The sequence below is a fragment of the Dreissena polymorpha genome, chromosome 3 (assembly GCF_020536995.1).
Source record: "Dreissena polymorpha isolate Duluth1 chromosome 3, UMN_Dpol_1.0, whole genome shotgun sequence".
NCBI lineage: Eukaryota > Metazoa > Mollusca > Bivalvia > Myida > Dreissenidae > Dreissena > Dreissena polymorpha.
Genome location: NC_068357.1, coordinates 99,395,075 through 99,411,388, shown reverse-complemented (window position 1 = coordinate 99,411,388; position 16,314 = coordinate 99,395,075). Strand labels below are relative to the sequence as shown.

At 38.2% G+C, this 16,314-nt stretch overlaps 1 protein-coding gene across 1 annotated transcript; it reads right to left on the bottom strand.

Moving 5' to 3' along the window:
• Positions 1-5,520: 5,520 nt before the first annotated feature.
• Positions 5,521-15,540, bottom strand: LOC127870717 (tRNA (adenine(58)-N(1))-methyltransferase catalytic subunit TRMT61A-like). Its single transcript, XM_052413155.1, has 4 exons — positions 15,150-15,540; positions 11,391-11,513; positions 10,935-11,078; positions 5,521-6,137 (listed from the first exon to the last, which is right to left on the bottom strand). The coding sequence occupies exons 1-4, from the start codon at positions 15,472-15,474 to the stop codon at positions 5,599-5,601; spliced, it is 1,131 nt and encodes a 376-aa protein (XP_052269115.1). The 5' UTR covers positions 15,475-15,540; the 3' UTR covers positions 5,521-5,598.
• Between the last annotated feature and the right edge of the window lie 774 nt (positions 15,541-16,314).

Here is a 16,314-nt window from a genome sequence, read left to right as displayed (position 1 = left end):
GTCCCCAAAATTATAATTGTTAGAACAAATGACTTTATATTTATAAGGACCCATTCATAGATTTTCATTTTTTTTTAATGTCATGAAATGAATTTACTAACATAACTTTAGTAAGTTTTCCTTAATTTTTTGGTGAAAAGGGTTACAAGTACTTTATTTTTTCTAATTTGAATTGATGATTATCAATAAATGAACACAGTTTTTTTTTAACATATCAAAGTCAGAAGTGTTTTTTGCAAGTTTAAATACAATGCTACATTCTTTTTTGAATATATGACAATACATGTATATGACAATATTTGTGAAAATTGTCAGTTTTCCAAGTGAAAAATGGCCTTTCATGAGAGTCACAGAAGGATTAAACACTACAACTATCCAGGAGGTTATAATGTATTTGCAGCATCCTGCTGTTCACTGCTTACTGCTCTCCTTTTATTTTTTTTCAGTTTTGAAAAAAACAAAACCATAAAGCAAATAAAAATAAACAGTGAATGCAAATATTTTAACTCATGTAAGACACAAAGTTATATCCTCTAAAAAGCTCTACCCGTGTATAGCGCGCAGGCTGTTTTTTTAAATGCAAAAATGGAGACAAAAATATTTCAAGACAATAAAACCACCAAATCGGACCGAAAATGGCCGCCATTTTACTATTACACAGTCCAATAATCCGGGGCATTGGAAAGCTTAATTAAGCATTCAAAATAGGAAGCGTCATTATGATTAGGAGCAGGGGTTGCATAGCACTATACTTTTCTGACAATTTTTTTAATTTTCTAGCAAAAGATTAACAGTCCACGTGCATTTCGTGAAAAACGTGAGAAAATAAGAATTAGTGTACATCGTGTGATTTTTCCTCGGGGAAAGCGTGGGCATTACCGGTAAAATTTGAATTACGCATAGAAGACAGGGATACAATTGTTGAGGTAAGCGGGCGAAGGACTATATTTTTTGACAATTGTTAAGACTATTCTCTCGAGAATATGGGTGGCCCTGAGAAGGGCCGTTGTTGTCTTTGTCGTTCTTCCGCGGTCGTCTAGAGCGGTCTTCCGTCGATGTCAGATGCGTCGAAACCTTCAAATTCTTCTTCGTCGCTGTCGCTCTCAAATAACTTCTCTATCTGTTCGTCTGTCATTCCGGTCGGTGTTTCCTCGTAGTAGTCTTGTAGTTCGTGGTGGTCTTCTTCATATGTAGTTGTAGAGCAGTCGTCGTCGGATGTCTTCTTCGTCATGTCGTCCCAAACAGAGTCGTCTTCAGTCCCATCTAGGTTGTTGGAAATGCAGCACTTCTTGAAGGCTTTCACAATGATGTTGGGATCCAATTGTTTCCATGCTTCTACTATCCATTTGCATATCTCCTCCAACTCCGGCTTCCGCATGCGCCCGGTGGTTGTGAAGGAGTGGTCGCCCTCGCTGTACCACTGGTTCCAGCGTCGCTGCAACAGGACCTTCATTGGCTTATTGATGGATACATCAAGTGGTTGCAGGACGCTGGTCAAGCCACCCGGAATGATGGCAAGAGTGGTTTTGTAGTCCTCTTTGAGTAGGCGCAGCAGAGCCGGGGAACGATGGCACTGGAAGGCGTCGAGGACAAGGAGGCTTCGCTTGGAAAAACCGCCTGATCGTCTTCCCCAGACTGTTTTTACCCAGTCTTTAACCAGATCGTCGTCCATCCACCCCTTGTCCTGTGTTCTCACGATGATCCCGGTGGGCCACGTGACACCCTTTGGAAGTGTCTTCCGCTTGAAGACAACATACGGGAGGAGCTTTCCACCGCCTGCTGTGCATGCAAGCATGACGGTGAAGCGATTCTTTTCATTTCCCGTAGTGTTGATGGTCACCGTCTTTGACCCCTTTGCTGCAATGGTCGTATGAGCAGGAAGATCAAACGTCAGCGGGGTCTGATCAGCGTTGCCAATCTGTGCCATGTCGAATTCAAAAGTCGTCCTCTTCTTTATAATATAGCGCTGAAACTCGATCAACTTGTCCTCGAAGTCGCTCGGTAGCTTCTGCGCTATATGCGTTCGTCTTCTTATAGAGAGGTGGTGGCGTCTCAAAAAGCCGTGGGCCCATCGAACTGACACTTTGAAGTCTTTTGTGGACTCGCTCAGACTAGCGAGCCGACGAGCCTCCATACGTAGCTCAACAGTGGAAACAGCGATTCCACTGTCGCGCCTCTTCTCTACCCAGGCTAGCAGCTGTTTTTCGACATCTGGGTAGTGAGCAGACGACCCTCGCTGAGCCTGCTTTGAACGCGGAAGTTTCAGCAGACTGGACTTGTTCTTACGCCACTCCCGCACCGATGACTCGCCGACATTGAACTCACGCCCAGCAGCTCGATTACCGTGAGTCTAGGCGTACTGGACAACATCAAGCTTTTCTTTGGCGGTATACGACTGACGTACACGACCCATTATGACAATCAAGATAAATCTTGTGTTTATGGACAATTTTAAGACAATATCAAGATAAATCTTGTGATGGTAGACAATTTCAATTGGATGATGTTCTGTATGACGATGTCAATATCTCTCTGTGTTGTAGTTCAGGCGATTGCTAACGAATGTTTGAAACACCACAGTTGAACGTTGAATATTTATACACACAAAATGCAATTGCATATTGTCACAAGTCGTGGCACATATTACTCAATATCATCTGCCAATTACTTAGTGCAAAATGATCCCCTTTCACACCTACCGTGACCCGTAAAAAGACCTCGTTCGCTCCTACCTTTGCCTGCTCTCGACAACAATCCCCATCGGAATTCATCGAAAAGGAAGTGTTAAAACACAAACAAAGAAATGTCCGCAAGTTTATTCAAACAATTTTTTTTTGACAAAACTTCTTCTACCGGCGTTCATAGCGACTTCTGCACCCGATTGTATAAACAGTTAAACCGGCGGTTAACCACATACCGGCGGTAAAAAAGTCGGTAACATGTTGGTTACTGGTCGGTAAGCGTTTGTATAAAATTTGGTTAGTAATACCGATCGGTTAAAACCCAGTTAAAACATACCCTGCTTCCCTAGGTGGGTAAGTACAAGTAACCGAGAGGTAACTTACAAAAAATGGCCGCGGCGCACGACACTATAAAAGCTAACCATCGACGACCTTCATAATTTCGACGAGTAAACAACAAATTGCAGCGACTGACACTTTATTTGACTTAATTTACAGGGCAATACGATTTCCGACTTCGGACGACGAATTTAAGGACGCACAGACGTGTTTCTTATATTCTGTTATGGTTATGCCGTGTGTGATCCGATGCATCAATGGCGCCCATGTTAAAATCATTTCACCGAGAACAGGGAACAACAAAAGTACAAACAAAAAACAAAACACGTTCGAACTAGTAACTTACCATTAATAATCCCTTAAAATCCATAAAAAATCCATTTAATTCAATAATTCACGAGTTTGCATCTAGGGTCTTTGATAATTATTTTAGCATAGTTAAATAAAGACCCTTATGCCATCATATCATTATATTCAAATGAGAACTCAATAAACTTTCTTCTTTGTCACACGCTACGTCATGTACTCTATGTACATTACTGCTGTTAAAATGAACCGGAGCAGTTTATCAAATGTGTCGTGTTCTGACAAAAATGGGCATAATGCATGTGCTTAAAGTGTCGTCCCATATTAGCCTGTGCAGTTCGCACAGGCTAATCAGGACGACACTTTCCGCTTTTATGACATTTTTTGTTAAAATGAAGTCCCTTCTTAGCAAAAATCAATTTTTGGCGGAAAGTGTCGTCCCTGATTAGCCTGTGCGAACTTAACAAGCTAATCTGGGACGACACTACGCACATGCATTATGCCCAGTTTTCTCAGAACACGACACAAATAATAGCCGCTGGTGAACTCGGTTGCATTTGCAGATTTCTGCATACAAAGATATATTTAAACTTGAACATTGTTTTATTTGCCTATGGTAAATTCCCTTATTGTACAAGAAAGTAAGTAAGTTTATTGTAAACATAAGCCAAATTAGAAGAATAGTCTAGCATGTTACGACGACCATGTATAATTTTTATGTTACATCTAGAACAACTAGAAGAATAGACGTCTTTGTAAGCACTCTCTTGCAGTTTGGAGGCACCAGGGATTCCGCTAAATGATGCAAATCCCGAAATCATTATCAATTTGTCCCTGGTCATTTAGATGAACTCATAGTTAAAATTTACACTTTATTTTATTGTAAATTCATTTGTAAATGAATTTGATAAAAAAAAATACACGTCACTGTTTATAAGCGTGACACTTCGCGCGAAAATTACGTCATTAGAAAATGCATTGTGGGAATGTTTTGGTTAAAGTTACCGGTGGTTAAATTCCACTATGCGCGGTTAGGTTTCTTTGCGGTATATCGTGTTTATACAATCGAGTTACCTTGAAGGTTACTATACCTGAATAGCCGCAAACTTACCAAAGTTTGAATGTTACCGAGCGGTAACTTTAACCAGCGTTTATACAATCGGGTGCTGTTTGTTTCGACAATGGCCCCTCAGTCAGTACGATTATAGGGTGGTGGTTTTCTGAAAAAAAAAAATGGCGGCCATTTTGATTATTTACGATTACACAATCTTATTTTTACCAATTTAGCAGCCAGGATAGCGTTGTATCAATGTATAACGCGCATCAGCTTAATTTGATTTTTGGAGGTAAAAAACTGCGTGCTATACGTGGAAACCTACGGTATTACTTTACAGGCACGATTTTTAGTTGTGAGCGTTAGCGTTAGAGGCAGTTTTGCAAGTCAGTCTGCTGTTAGCTACGCTAGGAATGATAACTGCAAGTCAGTCTTCTGTTAGCTACGCTAGGAACGATAACCACTGCCTGTCTGCACTACCTGCAGTAAAATTATGCAGACGACGAATGCTAGGCGCGTCTGCTCTACTTCGCTAGGAACGATAACCACCGCATCTGCCTGTTTATAGTTCACCACAGCACAAGTACACTGCAATGTGTGTATGTAATCAAAAGTGTTTAACAGCTTGTAAGACAACATTGGCCAGTCTAGAGTTTATCATAAATTCTGTACATATTGGCTGCTTTCAGGGAAAACGGGGCTTAATGCATGTCAAATAAGATTAGCCTGTGCACACTGATTAGCCTGTGCAATGCGCACAAGCTAATCAAGGACAACACTTTCTGATTTTATGGTGTTTTTTCTCTGGTACTGGGATGACAAAGCATATGCATTAAGCCCTGTTTTCCCAAAATGAAGCTTAAATTATCTTTTTTACTAATGATTTGAAAAACAAACAAAGCCCGACCTTTGCTTTAAGACACACTGTTTATAAATGTTGTTCTCATTTCAAACTTGCGATATAAAAAGCTATAACATAATTTTGAAAACTGAGTTGCGTAAACAACAGCGAACAACTTCAGTGCCTTCAGAGCTTCGATGTATATCTGCGATATGTAAGCAGCTTACCCCTTACAGTACTTGCAAAGCAGAATGTTAAAGAGAACCATGTTTATATTGCCAAAACATGCAAAGCACACATCAGTTTATGTACAATTTATTAATGATTTCAACACAAAAATTAACTTTTCAAATTAATAGAGTCATTGCTAATGTTCATTATGATGGATACAATGACGCAAAAGTGAGAAAGCCAGTATGGCCAGGCATTTGTAATGTTGGATTCGCAGACTTAAAAGAGAAATTCTTGCCATCACTACGTCCAATTAGATCAAAGTCATGTCTTCTGACGAAAACAGATTTCTCCTGCCCTGTTCGCATTTTCTTCGCAGGTCGGTTAGAAGTGTCACAATTTTCCGACCTACCAATGTCTTCATCTTTATCAACATGAGAAATGTTATAAGGACGCTGATCATTTTTATTTTCATCATCAAGACTTTCAACTTTGCACAAATCAGCAGTGATTGCGTCCTGTTGCGCAGGCTTAGCACAGCCATCACCCAGCCCTGGCTGGATCTTGCCCTTTTCAATAACATCACTAGGACCAAGATCAGCTAAAGGAAGAGCTATGGTTCGGACGTCGTAGTTGCGCAGCAAGCATTCCATGGTTTTCAGTTCATGGAAGCTATGTTGAGTCAATGTCTCGCATGTGCGCTGCACTTGTTCAATACACGGGGAAAAGGAGCATATCCTTCCACCTGAAATGGAATGTACGGGCGTTTTTTATGATAAACATATGCATTAAGAAATATTATTTTATTAACTTATAATTAAGCATAGTGCTATTTTTGCATTTTTATTTGAGGGCATTTAAAAACATGAGGGCCTGAAAGGCCCAAAGTCGCTCACCTGAGATTCAAAGGAACTGACCTGTTCCGTGCAGCCCAAGATGTCATTAGAACAAAATGTTCTTACCAACTTTCATGACTACTGAACACCCTGGCAGCCACGTTTTTCAACAGACCAGAACCATTTTCATATACATCCAAGATATCATTTAAACAAATATTCTGACAAAGTTTCATGAAGATTCATAAAGCCATATAAGGAAAAATGCACTGCCCCCTGGTGACCATGTTTTTTAAGCAACTGCAACCATTTTCGAAATTGTCCAAGATATCATTGGGACAAATCTTCTGACAAAGTTTATAATGATTGGACAATAAATATGGCTTCTAGAGTGTTAACAAGGTTTTACAGTTTACTATAGCTATATAAGGAAAAATGCCCCTTGGCGGCCATGTTTTTCCACCAACCGGAACCATTTTCGAACTCATCTAAGATATCATTGGTGCAAATCTTGAGACCAAGTTTCATGATGATCAGACAATAAATGTGCATACATGCCAGAATTGTTCAGGTCCAAATCGGGACATTCCATACAAAATTGTCAGGAAATTTGACCAAAAAGCAGGACACTTAAAACGATCAATCATTCCACCTTTACTAAATGTCACATATATATATTTAACTCATGGTTGTGCCAGTTGTAAAACTATACATTTATTATTATTACATGATCTCTTGTGAATTAAAAGTGATAATCAACCAAAATAAACATGTCTCCTCAATTAAAATTTTTTTAGCCCGCTTTTTTGAAGAGTACATATGTTTCCTCATTCCTGAACGAGAGCACTGTTAGCACTGTATTTGTTTAGTGAAGGACAGTATCTTCATAGTGCACTGTATATTCACTTGATCAAGGTTCACTGGTAGGGGATGTAATTCTTGACTACTTTGTTACCTTTTTCTGAACATCTAAGTGTGTTCGTTCCAAAACAAATCCACTGAAGGAATGTATATTAACTTCCTGTTTTTCAAATAAAATTGCGCAAAAACTCTCATGTGGTCGTGAAGGGAATGCGCGTTTTGTTATGTGTGTAATGCTAGTTCAGATTGAATTAATCAGATTGCGTAACAAGATCTCTATCCTGTGAAGCGTTGCAATAGACACATCGAAAACTTCCTGTTTTTGGTATTTGTTAAATCATGATAACGATAAATAACTTTGCTGTTATTGTATATGGCTTTTAAGACAAAATAACTTCCCTGAATGGTTGTTTACTAGATAGCTATCAGAGTAGCACATCACATTAACCTTTGTGTGAGTTACAGAGCAATACAGAGATGAATGGCTTGCCATTGTTTATAATGTCTGATTTGAATAAAAGGTAAAACAAGATCACAGAATAACTCTTCCTTGAGGTGAACATGGTAACAATACACTTTTGTAATAACAAACTCTTGGTTCAAAGCCGGGACTCAGTTGGTGCAGACTTGTTGAACCATATCTAATAATCTATTTGTCAAACAATTGTTTCTTTCTCAGCTTATTTTCATGGAAAACTAGTGGATTATCAACACCTTCTGAATTATTGTATGAGTCCAACAGATTCACCCTAAAGGCAAACACATATTTGTCCATAGCTCTTATTAGGGTATCCATTCCTTAAATTTACAACACCTCAGATAATCACAGTTAGAGTTCAATGTAAAATTACTAAGATTATTAATTTGTAAATATAATGACATATGTTTATAAATTTATATTGACCAATCTTTGTATATAATAAGCATGCATCATGATGTGTCTTGAAATGCATTTTGGCTTGTGAGGTCAGGGTCATTGTTAATTAAAATAGAAGAGCAGCTCCCTCTCAATGCATAAATGCCAGAATTTTTCAGGTGCAAATCGGGACATTCCATAAATAATTGTCGGGAAATTTGACCAAAAAGCAGGACACCTAAAACGATCAATCATTCCACCTTTACTTCAGTCAGCAATCAGTTTATAACTTACAAAAACTCTACTTTTCTACCCAATTTTGACGATACATGTGTTTCAGGAATTCGTTAACACAGCGTTCTCCATTCTCCGGAAGTAAACAAACTAAATTAAAATGAACTGAATTGTGGGGTTTGGGGTAAATGCCTCGATTTGACATCCAATCAGTACAGGGATATCCCCCAGAACAAATGTTAATCGTGTGACGCGATGTGAGCGCATCGTCACTTTTCTTATTCAACCAATTGTCAATTTACTCCAAACTTTGGATTGATGCAAAATGTCACAAATTATTTTCTGAAAATCAGTTGAAAACGAACGTTAATTTATGTGAAACATTGATGCGTATCGTTTAGCATCCAATTTGTTTGATGTACACAATCGGTGTTTTGACAGGTTTTATAATCTTAGGTGGTATAATACACAGGATAATAGTGTTATGGCGTTTATTTCTGTATGATACATCTTTAGATAGCAATAAGAGACCCCTATCATAAAAACACCGTGGTGTGAATGCCTGATAAAATCAATAATTTGTGGATAAGGTGTCAGAAACAACACTGGTGCACTCGAGTAGCGGAAGTGTGTTGATAATTGGGGGCAATAAAGGATTAGCGATGGTAAGTTTTAGCCAGACAGAGCTAGAATAGCGAGTTTTATTGGGAACTTAAAGACTTTACCCTTGTTTTTTACGAATGTCGGGACAAAAAGTCTCATATCGGGATGCCGGGACAAAGGGCCAAAAAGCAGGACCATCCTGCCGAGATCGGGACGTCTGACATGTATGTAAATGTGGCCTCTAGTGTTAATAAGGTTTTACTAAAGCAATATACCATTTTAGGAAAAATGCCCCGCCCCCTAGTGGCCATGTTTTTAAAGCAACCGAAACCATTTTTGAACTCATCCAAGATATCATAGGGACAAATCTTCTCACCAAGTTTCATGAAGATCGGAAAGTAAATGTGGCCTCTAGAGTGTTAACATGGTTTTACTATAGCTATATAAGGAAAAATGCCCCGCCCCCAGGAGGCCATATTTTTCAACCAACCGGCATCATTTTCGAACTCGTCCAAGATATTATTGGGATGAATCTTCTGACCAAGTTTCATGAAGATCATACAATAAATGTCGCCTCTAGAGTGTTAACAAGATAGCCATATATAGCCAGGAAAAATGCCCCGCCCCTTGACAGTCATGTTTTTCAGGCAAATGTACCCATTTTCAAACTCATCCAAGATATTATTGAGTCAGAGACCAACCTTCAAACTAAATTTCATGAAGATTGGACAATAAATGAGGCCTCTACAGAGTTAACAGGGCAAATGTTGACGACGCACAACGCACAACATACGACGGACAAAAGGCGATCACAAAAGCTCACCATGAGCACATTGTCCTCAGGTGAGCTAAAAAAGGTGGCCAATATGACTTTTAAGCACTCACCTCAATCACCTGTGTTAGCAGACACCTATTGTTGAAGATTTGAGCTGGCAATCTACGTGACCCAGTTTCAAACATGGACTTAATATTGTCAAGATACATATTCTGACCAAGTTTCATTAAGACTGAGTCATAAATGTGGCCTCTAGAGTGGTAACAAGCTTTTGTTTAAAGATTTGACCAGGTGACCTAGTTTTTTGGACACACCTGACCAAGATTCCCACATGGTCTAGATATTGGCAAGATAAACATTCTGACCAAGTTTTATCAAGCTCGAGTCACAAATGCTGCCCTTAGAGATGTAAGAATTTATTTGTAAGATTTGATCTGACCTAGTTACAAAAGCTACATGACCCAGATTTAAACTTGAACTATAAAAGATAACAAGGGCTGTTTGTAAAACATGCATGCCCCCATATGGGCTGTCCGTTGTAGTGGCAGCCAATGTGTGAATACGTTTTTTGTCACTGTGACCTTGACCTTTGACCTAGTGACCTGAAAATCAATAGGGGTCATCTGCGAGTCACGATCAATGTAACTATGAAGTGTCATGATCCTAGGCAAAAGCGTTCTTGAGTTATCATCCGAAAATCATTTTACTATTTCGGGTCACCTTGACCTTTGACCTTGTGACCTCAAAATCAATAGGGGTCATCTGCGAGTCATGATCAATCTACCTGTGAAGTTTCATGATCCTAGGCATATGCGTTCTTGAGTTATCATCCGAAAACCATTTTACTATTTTGGGTCAGTGTGACCTTGACCTTTGACCTAGTTACCTCAAAATCAATAGTGGTCATCTGCGAGTCATGATCAATCTACCCATGAAGTTTCATGATCCTAGGCGTATGCATTCTTGAGTTATCATCCGGAAACCATTTTACTATTTCGGGTCACAGTGACCTTGACATAGTGACCTCATAATCAATAGGGGTCATCTGCGAGTCATGATCAATCTACCCATGAAGTTTCATGATCCTAGGCATATGCGTTCTTGAATTATCATTCACAAACCATTTTACTAGTTCGGGTCACCGTGACCTTGACCTTTGACCTAGTGACCTGAAAATCAATAGGGGTCATCTGCGAGTCATGATCAATGTATCTATGAAGTTTCATGATCCTAGGCTTAAGCGTTCTTGAGTTATCGTTTGAAAACCACCTGGTGGACGGACCGACAGACCGACCAACATGAGCAAAGCAATATACCCCCTCTTCTTCTTGACACTCGAGTATTAAGCAAAAGCAAAAGATGAATTCAAAGTATTACCAGACAACTTCAGTGCTTGTTTGGCACTGGCAATGGCTAGCCAGGGCTTGGGAAGGTCTAGAAACACTGCATCTGCCACATGGTCCAGCTGGAAACCAGCCTCACATACATCTCTGTGCGTCACAGTGACATTTTCAGCCACACCTGCAGTACCATTGAACAATACTAACATTACCTGCAAATAGTGCACTTCTATTGCAGATACATTGAACAGGAAAATGCTGACCATCGCAGGTATTTTATGGAGATTGCCAGCATAAATTATGAAATTACAAGATGTCGGAAATGGTAAACAAAATGACAACATTAAAAATATTTATATACAAAAAAGTGTGACAGACAAGACTGACAGACAGAGCGCAAACTATAAGTCCCCTCCAGTTTCACCGGTAGGGGACAATAAGATATAAAGCAATCCGTTTCAACCCTATACATGTGAAAACTTGTATAGCTTACCATGGGTTTTGAATTCCTCCGCTGCAAGCTCAGCTCTTTGTTCATGAAATTCAAATGTGTGAAGATGACCAGAGGGCGCGATCGTTCTGAGGATGGCATGTGACAATGAGCCACTACCAGTACCTGGGAATATGTTAAATCATTAAATAATAAATAATGAAAAGATCATTTAAAAAGCCCAGATTTTAAGAAATCAAATTAAAGATGTAATATTTCTGCTAAGGCACATGCAATAAAGGTAGTGCAAACTAATTGAAACTATCAATAGAAGAAACTCAGTATGAGGTTTCCTGTCAATCTTACAGTATTTTTTTTGCAATTCCAGAACCATCACTCAGACACAGACATTTGACTTTTGTGTTCTATTCACCTCCTTGGGTTAAAAAATTACTAGACACCTGCTATTCTAAGGGCAATCAAATTTCATGTAGCTTTTAATTCCCCATCATGTCTCAATGTACAATAGACAAATAGTGATCTTGTTTATTGGAGGCCTACCGGGCATTGGGGTTGAGTGCATCTTTGAGTTGTCATAGCAGGATCTGTAAAGCTAGTAGCCTAGTCAATAAGTCATAAAAGCAAGATTATATGATCTTTTACTTTCTTTCAAAAGAAATAAAAATGTTAAAGAATCAAAAACTGTAATAAAAGTGTAGAAGACGTAGTTCCAAACAATACATGAAAGAAAAGCTTTGCAAATAACTTTCTGCTGTACAGCAGAAAAATCGTAGATGTACACAAGACATGTACTATAATGGGAACACCCACTTGGTCTGTGCAGAAGTGTTCATATGACACAAACGAGTCTTGACATATACAGCTTTGGTTCTGCAACTACAATTAGTCAGTTGGTAATGTCCCAAATTTGCTGTTGTAAACTTCACTGATGTAAAAAATATTTCTTTAAAGGTACCAAATATAATTGTAAATTAATATTATTTCATACACCTCTGTTATATTTTTATGTTTGTGTAAAATCTAGAGAATAAAACATTGCGATTGTACATACTCACTTTCTGCACAAACTTGAATATGATGCTAAAGATTTTTCAGACCAAATCTTTGTTATTTTGGGTCTGATAAAAAAGAAGATTGCTGTACAGCAGAAAATTATTTGCAAAGCTTTTCTTTCATGTATTGTCTGGAACTATGTCTTCTACACTTTTATTACAATTTTTGATGCTAAAGATTTATTGGACCAAATCTTTATTTTGGGTCCTATAAAAAAGAAGATTGAAGAAGTATATATCTTTACTACAAGAGGGCCTAAAAGGTCCAAAGTCGCTCACCTGAGATAAAAAGAAATGACCTGTTCTTTGCAGCCCAAGATATCAATAGAAAAAATGTTCTTACAAATTTCATGAAGAATAAACCCTGGCGGCAATGTTTTTCAACAGACGTGAACCATTTTTGAACTCGTCCAAGATATCATTGGGACAAATCTTCTGACAAAGTTTCATGATGATCCGACAATAAATGTGGCCTCTACAGTGTTAACAAGGCAAATTTTCATGACGCACAATGGAAGACAGACAATTGACAAAAGTTGATCACAAAAGTTCACCATGAGCAAAAAATATTATGCTCATAAAAAATTAAAGATTGTCAACATGTTTGAATATGATATTATTAAAACTAATTGAGTAAACTAAATCAAGATATGATAACAGCATTTGTACTCAGCAATTGTCATTCAGATTCACAAATCTGAAAATCATTTTATTAAAAACAAGGGCTGTTTGTAAAACATGCATGCCCTCCATATGGGCTGTCCGTTGTAGTGGCAGCCATTGTGTGAATACGATTTTTGTCACTGTGACCTTGACCTTTGACCTAGTGACCTGAAAATCAATAGGGGTCATCTGCGGGTCACGATCAATGTACCTATGAAGTGTCATGATCCTAGGCAAAAGCGTTCTTGAGTTATCATCAAAAAATCATTTTACTATTTAGGGTCACCGTGACCTTGACCTTTGATCTTGTGACCTCAAAATCAATAGGGGTCATCTGCAAGTCATGATCAATCTACCTATGAAGTTTCATGATCCTAGGCGTATGCGTTCTTGAGTTATCATCCGAAAACCATTTTACTATTTCGGGTCACCGTGACCTTGACCTTTAACCTAGTGACCTCAAAATCAATAGGGGTCATCTGCGAGTCATGATCAATCTACCCATGAAGTTTCATGATCCTAGGCTTATGAGTTCTTGAGTTATCATCCGGAAACCATTTTACTATTTCGGGTCACCGTGACCTTGACCTTTGACCTAGTGACCTCAAAATCAATAGGGGTCATCTGCAAGTCATGATCAATCTACCCATGAAGTTTCATGATCCTAGGCGTATGCGTTCTTGAGTTATCATTCAAAAACCATTTTACTATTTCTGGTAACCGTGACCTTGACCTTTGACCTAGTGACCTGAAATCAATAGGGGTCATCTGCATGTCATGATCAATGTACCTATGAAGTTTCATGATCCTAGGCCCAAGCGTTCTTGAGTAATCGTCTGACAACCACCTGGTTGACGGACCGACAGACCGACATGAGCAAAGCAATATACCCCCTCTTCTTCGAAGGGGAGCATAAAAATATTAGCCTTATGGTGGGCATGGCACTAACATTTCTTAGGTGGCTTAACAGTGTGCAAATAACAAATTTGATAATGGTTTGATGGGAATCAACTAAGTCTTAGAAGTTATCTGTTTGTTGTTGCATTGTAAGCAAGGTTCAGACATTCTGTTATTTGTTTTCTTCTGTGGCTGTAATAATGGTAGTTCTGGCTACCATAACTTTAAATGTCGCATTTTATGATTTTTGACTGGCGCGACTTAATAGTTATGGACCAACCCCATTAGGAAAGTCAACCAGAAATTCCCGAAAAGTTTACAGTTAATAAATACCGGTCCAAAACAGCTTTTAAATGCAATTATTGTCCCAAATCAACCACTTGATCGGAAAGATTGACATTTTTTACATTTGACTGATATAATCTTTCACAAAATACTATCTCAAACATTTAAAATTTATCTATTCTGCTATTACATATCGAGAAAAATAGCGATGTGTCAGACTCTTACTTGAAATGCGAATCTCCCGAGATTTCACGGTCATATGACATTATTTCTATTTTTAGTAACATACCATGTGCTCACGTGTTTTCAAATTCAGAATGACATTTCCCGGTATTTTAGATTATTCTCGCTTGTTTTGTAAACAAATTGTAGTGTAAATACAAACTCAAAGTAAATATTATTTAAAACTACCGGATTCACACTGAAATCAGTCTTATAATCCACCAGACGTAAGTTGTTTATCACAAATAATAGATTTCTGAAAACGAAAGTAATGTTTACAATTTCAGCAAATAATGTCAAGGTCGATCTGAAAGTATAGAAATGAAAACTCGTCATGTGACACAGCGACAATGGCGTCAAAATTGTGAATTTCAGACTGATGAGAGTTATTTTCGTATATTGTAAGATGCATTTGAAACATTTGAACCTTGAAATAATCCCCGATGCAGTATTTTATATTCATTCACCAATATATGTAGAAATGTATACAAGAAAATGAGCTTTCTTTGATTTATTGCGTGACATAAATATGTTATGACTCTGGTTGACTTTCGATACGGGGTTAGCTTTAGCGTACAGGTCTGTCAATACTATGTAAACTGTACGCTGAAGTTTCTTTAGCTATAATAATGGTAGAGGCTGATAGCTGTTTTTTTTAAGTGACATCTGATTGAGCACCAACCTGACTCAACAACCACGGAGCCGGGTCGCAGTTCCAGCTGCAAAGTGATCATACTGATATCTGTGGTGTACAGGATCTGTGTCCTGTGCGGGAGATTGCACGTCCAGAACTCAGGGGTTGGATACAGCACGTACAGGTAGCCCTTCGCCAAATGCACTCGGCTTCCATACTGGACACCTATCAAGTCCGAGTGTTTCAACGCACCGTATCGCGTCTGAAACACTATACCACGTTTGACAATAAATGTGTGCATGTTGTCAAAACCAAGATACAACATTATTGTGTCGCCTTCTTCGACAACTTCTTTGTAGGCAGAAAAGCTCATTTTTGTTGCACGTTTTTCTGTTTATACCGGAAGTACGATCATGTACAGGCACACAAGGGGAGGAACTCATGCATTTCTTTTTCGGTGGTTATATTACACTAAAAATGAGTAAACATGAATAAAGCGTAAAACGACCCAGTGATAAACGGCCCCCAAATAAAATTTCCGACAAAGTGGTTTAAACGTTAAAATCGTTAAAATTAAGGTAAAAAAGGCTGACTTGGTGAATAAATAGGGCACATACATGGTTAAAACTTCATCCATATATGAATAAATAAGGATAAATAAAACACGGCTATATATTTTATGTTTTTTCGGCATAGCTGTTTAACGTCACTTTTGACCTTAGATGACCTTCATTCATGATAGGTCCGAAATGAATAAACCGGAATTGTGCATTGGCTAATAATACAAAAATCACCGTAAACATTGGTAGTCTAGTTCCCAGACTAAATCATTGGATGCATATAATGTGAACTGAAATATGAATATATTGTAAATTATATGTAAATTACAATAAATTATAAACTGTCATGATACAAAACATCATCTAAACATTACATCGAAACGTTTCTCCTTAGTTTACGAAGCAGTATAGCATTAATCACATGTCTGTACAATTAAAAGAAGGTCACATAACCCCAAACCGGAACTCCTGTTTTCAGGGTTACAGTCAGTTTGATACTTAGCACAAATTGTTAAGTGCATGCATAGGATTTGAAAAAATAAATTGCTAATGGTATGTTTTGGTATCAATTTGAAGGTATATTTGTAAGCAATAAGAAAATAAAAGCCATTTCTGTGCTCTTCTTTTTCTGTCGATGGTTCCCGGCTTTGAAA

Excerpts from the sequence above, each read along its gene's own strand:
- LOC127870717 (XM_052413155.1), bottom strand. The coding sequence starts at position 15,474 with ATGAGCTTTTCTGCCTACAAAGAAGTTGTCGAAGAAGGCGACACAATA. Across the intron at positions 11,514-15,149 it reads CTCCGTGGTTGTTGAGTCAG|GTACTGGTAGTGGCTCATTG; the intron begins GTTGGTGCTCAA and ends ACATATTCCCAG. Across the intron at positions 6,138-10,934 it reads ACAAGCACTGAAGTTGTCTG|GTGGAAGGATATGCTCCTTT; the intron begins GTAATACTTTGA and ends ATTCCATTTCAG.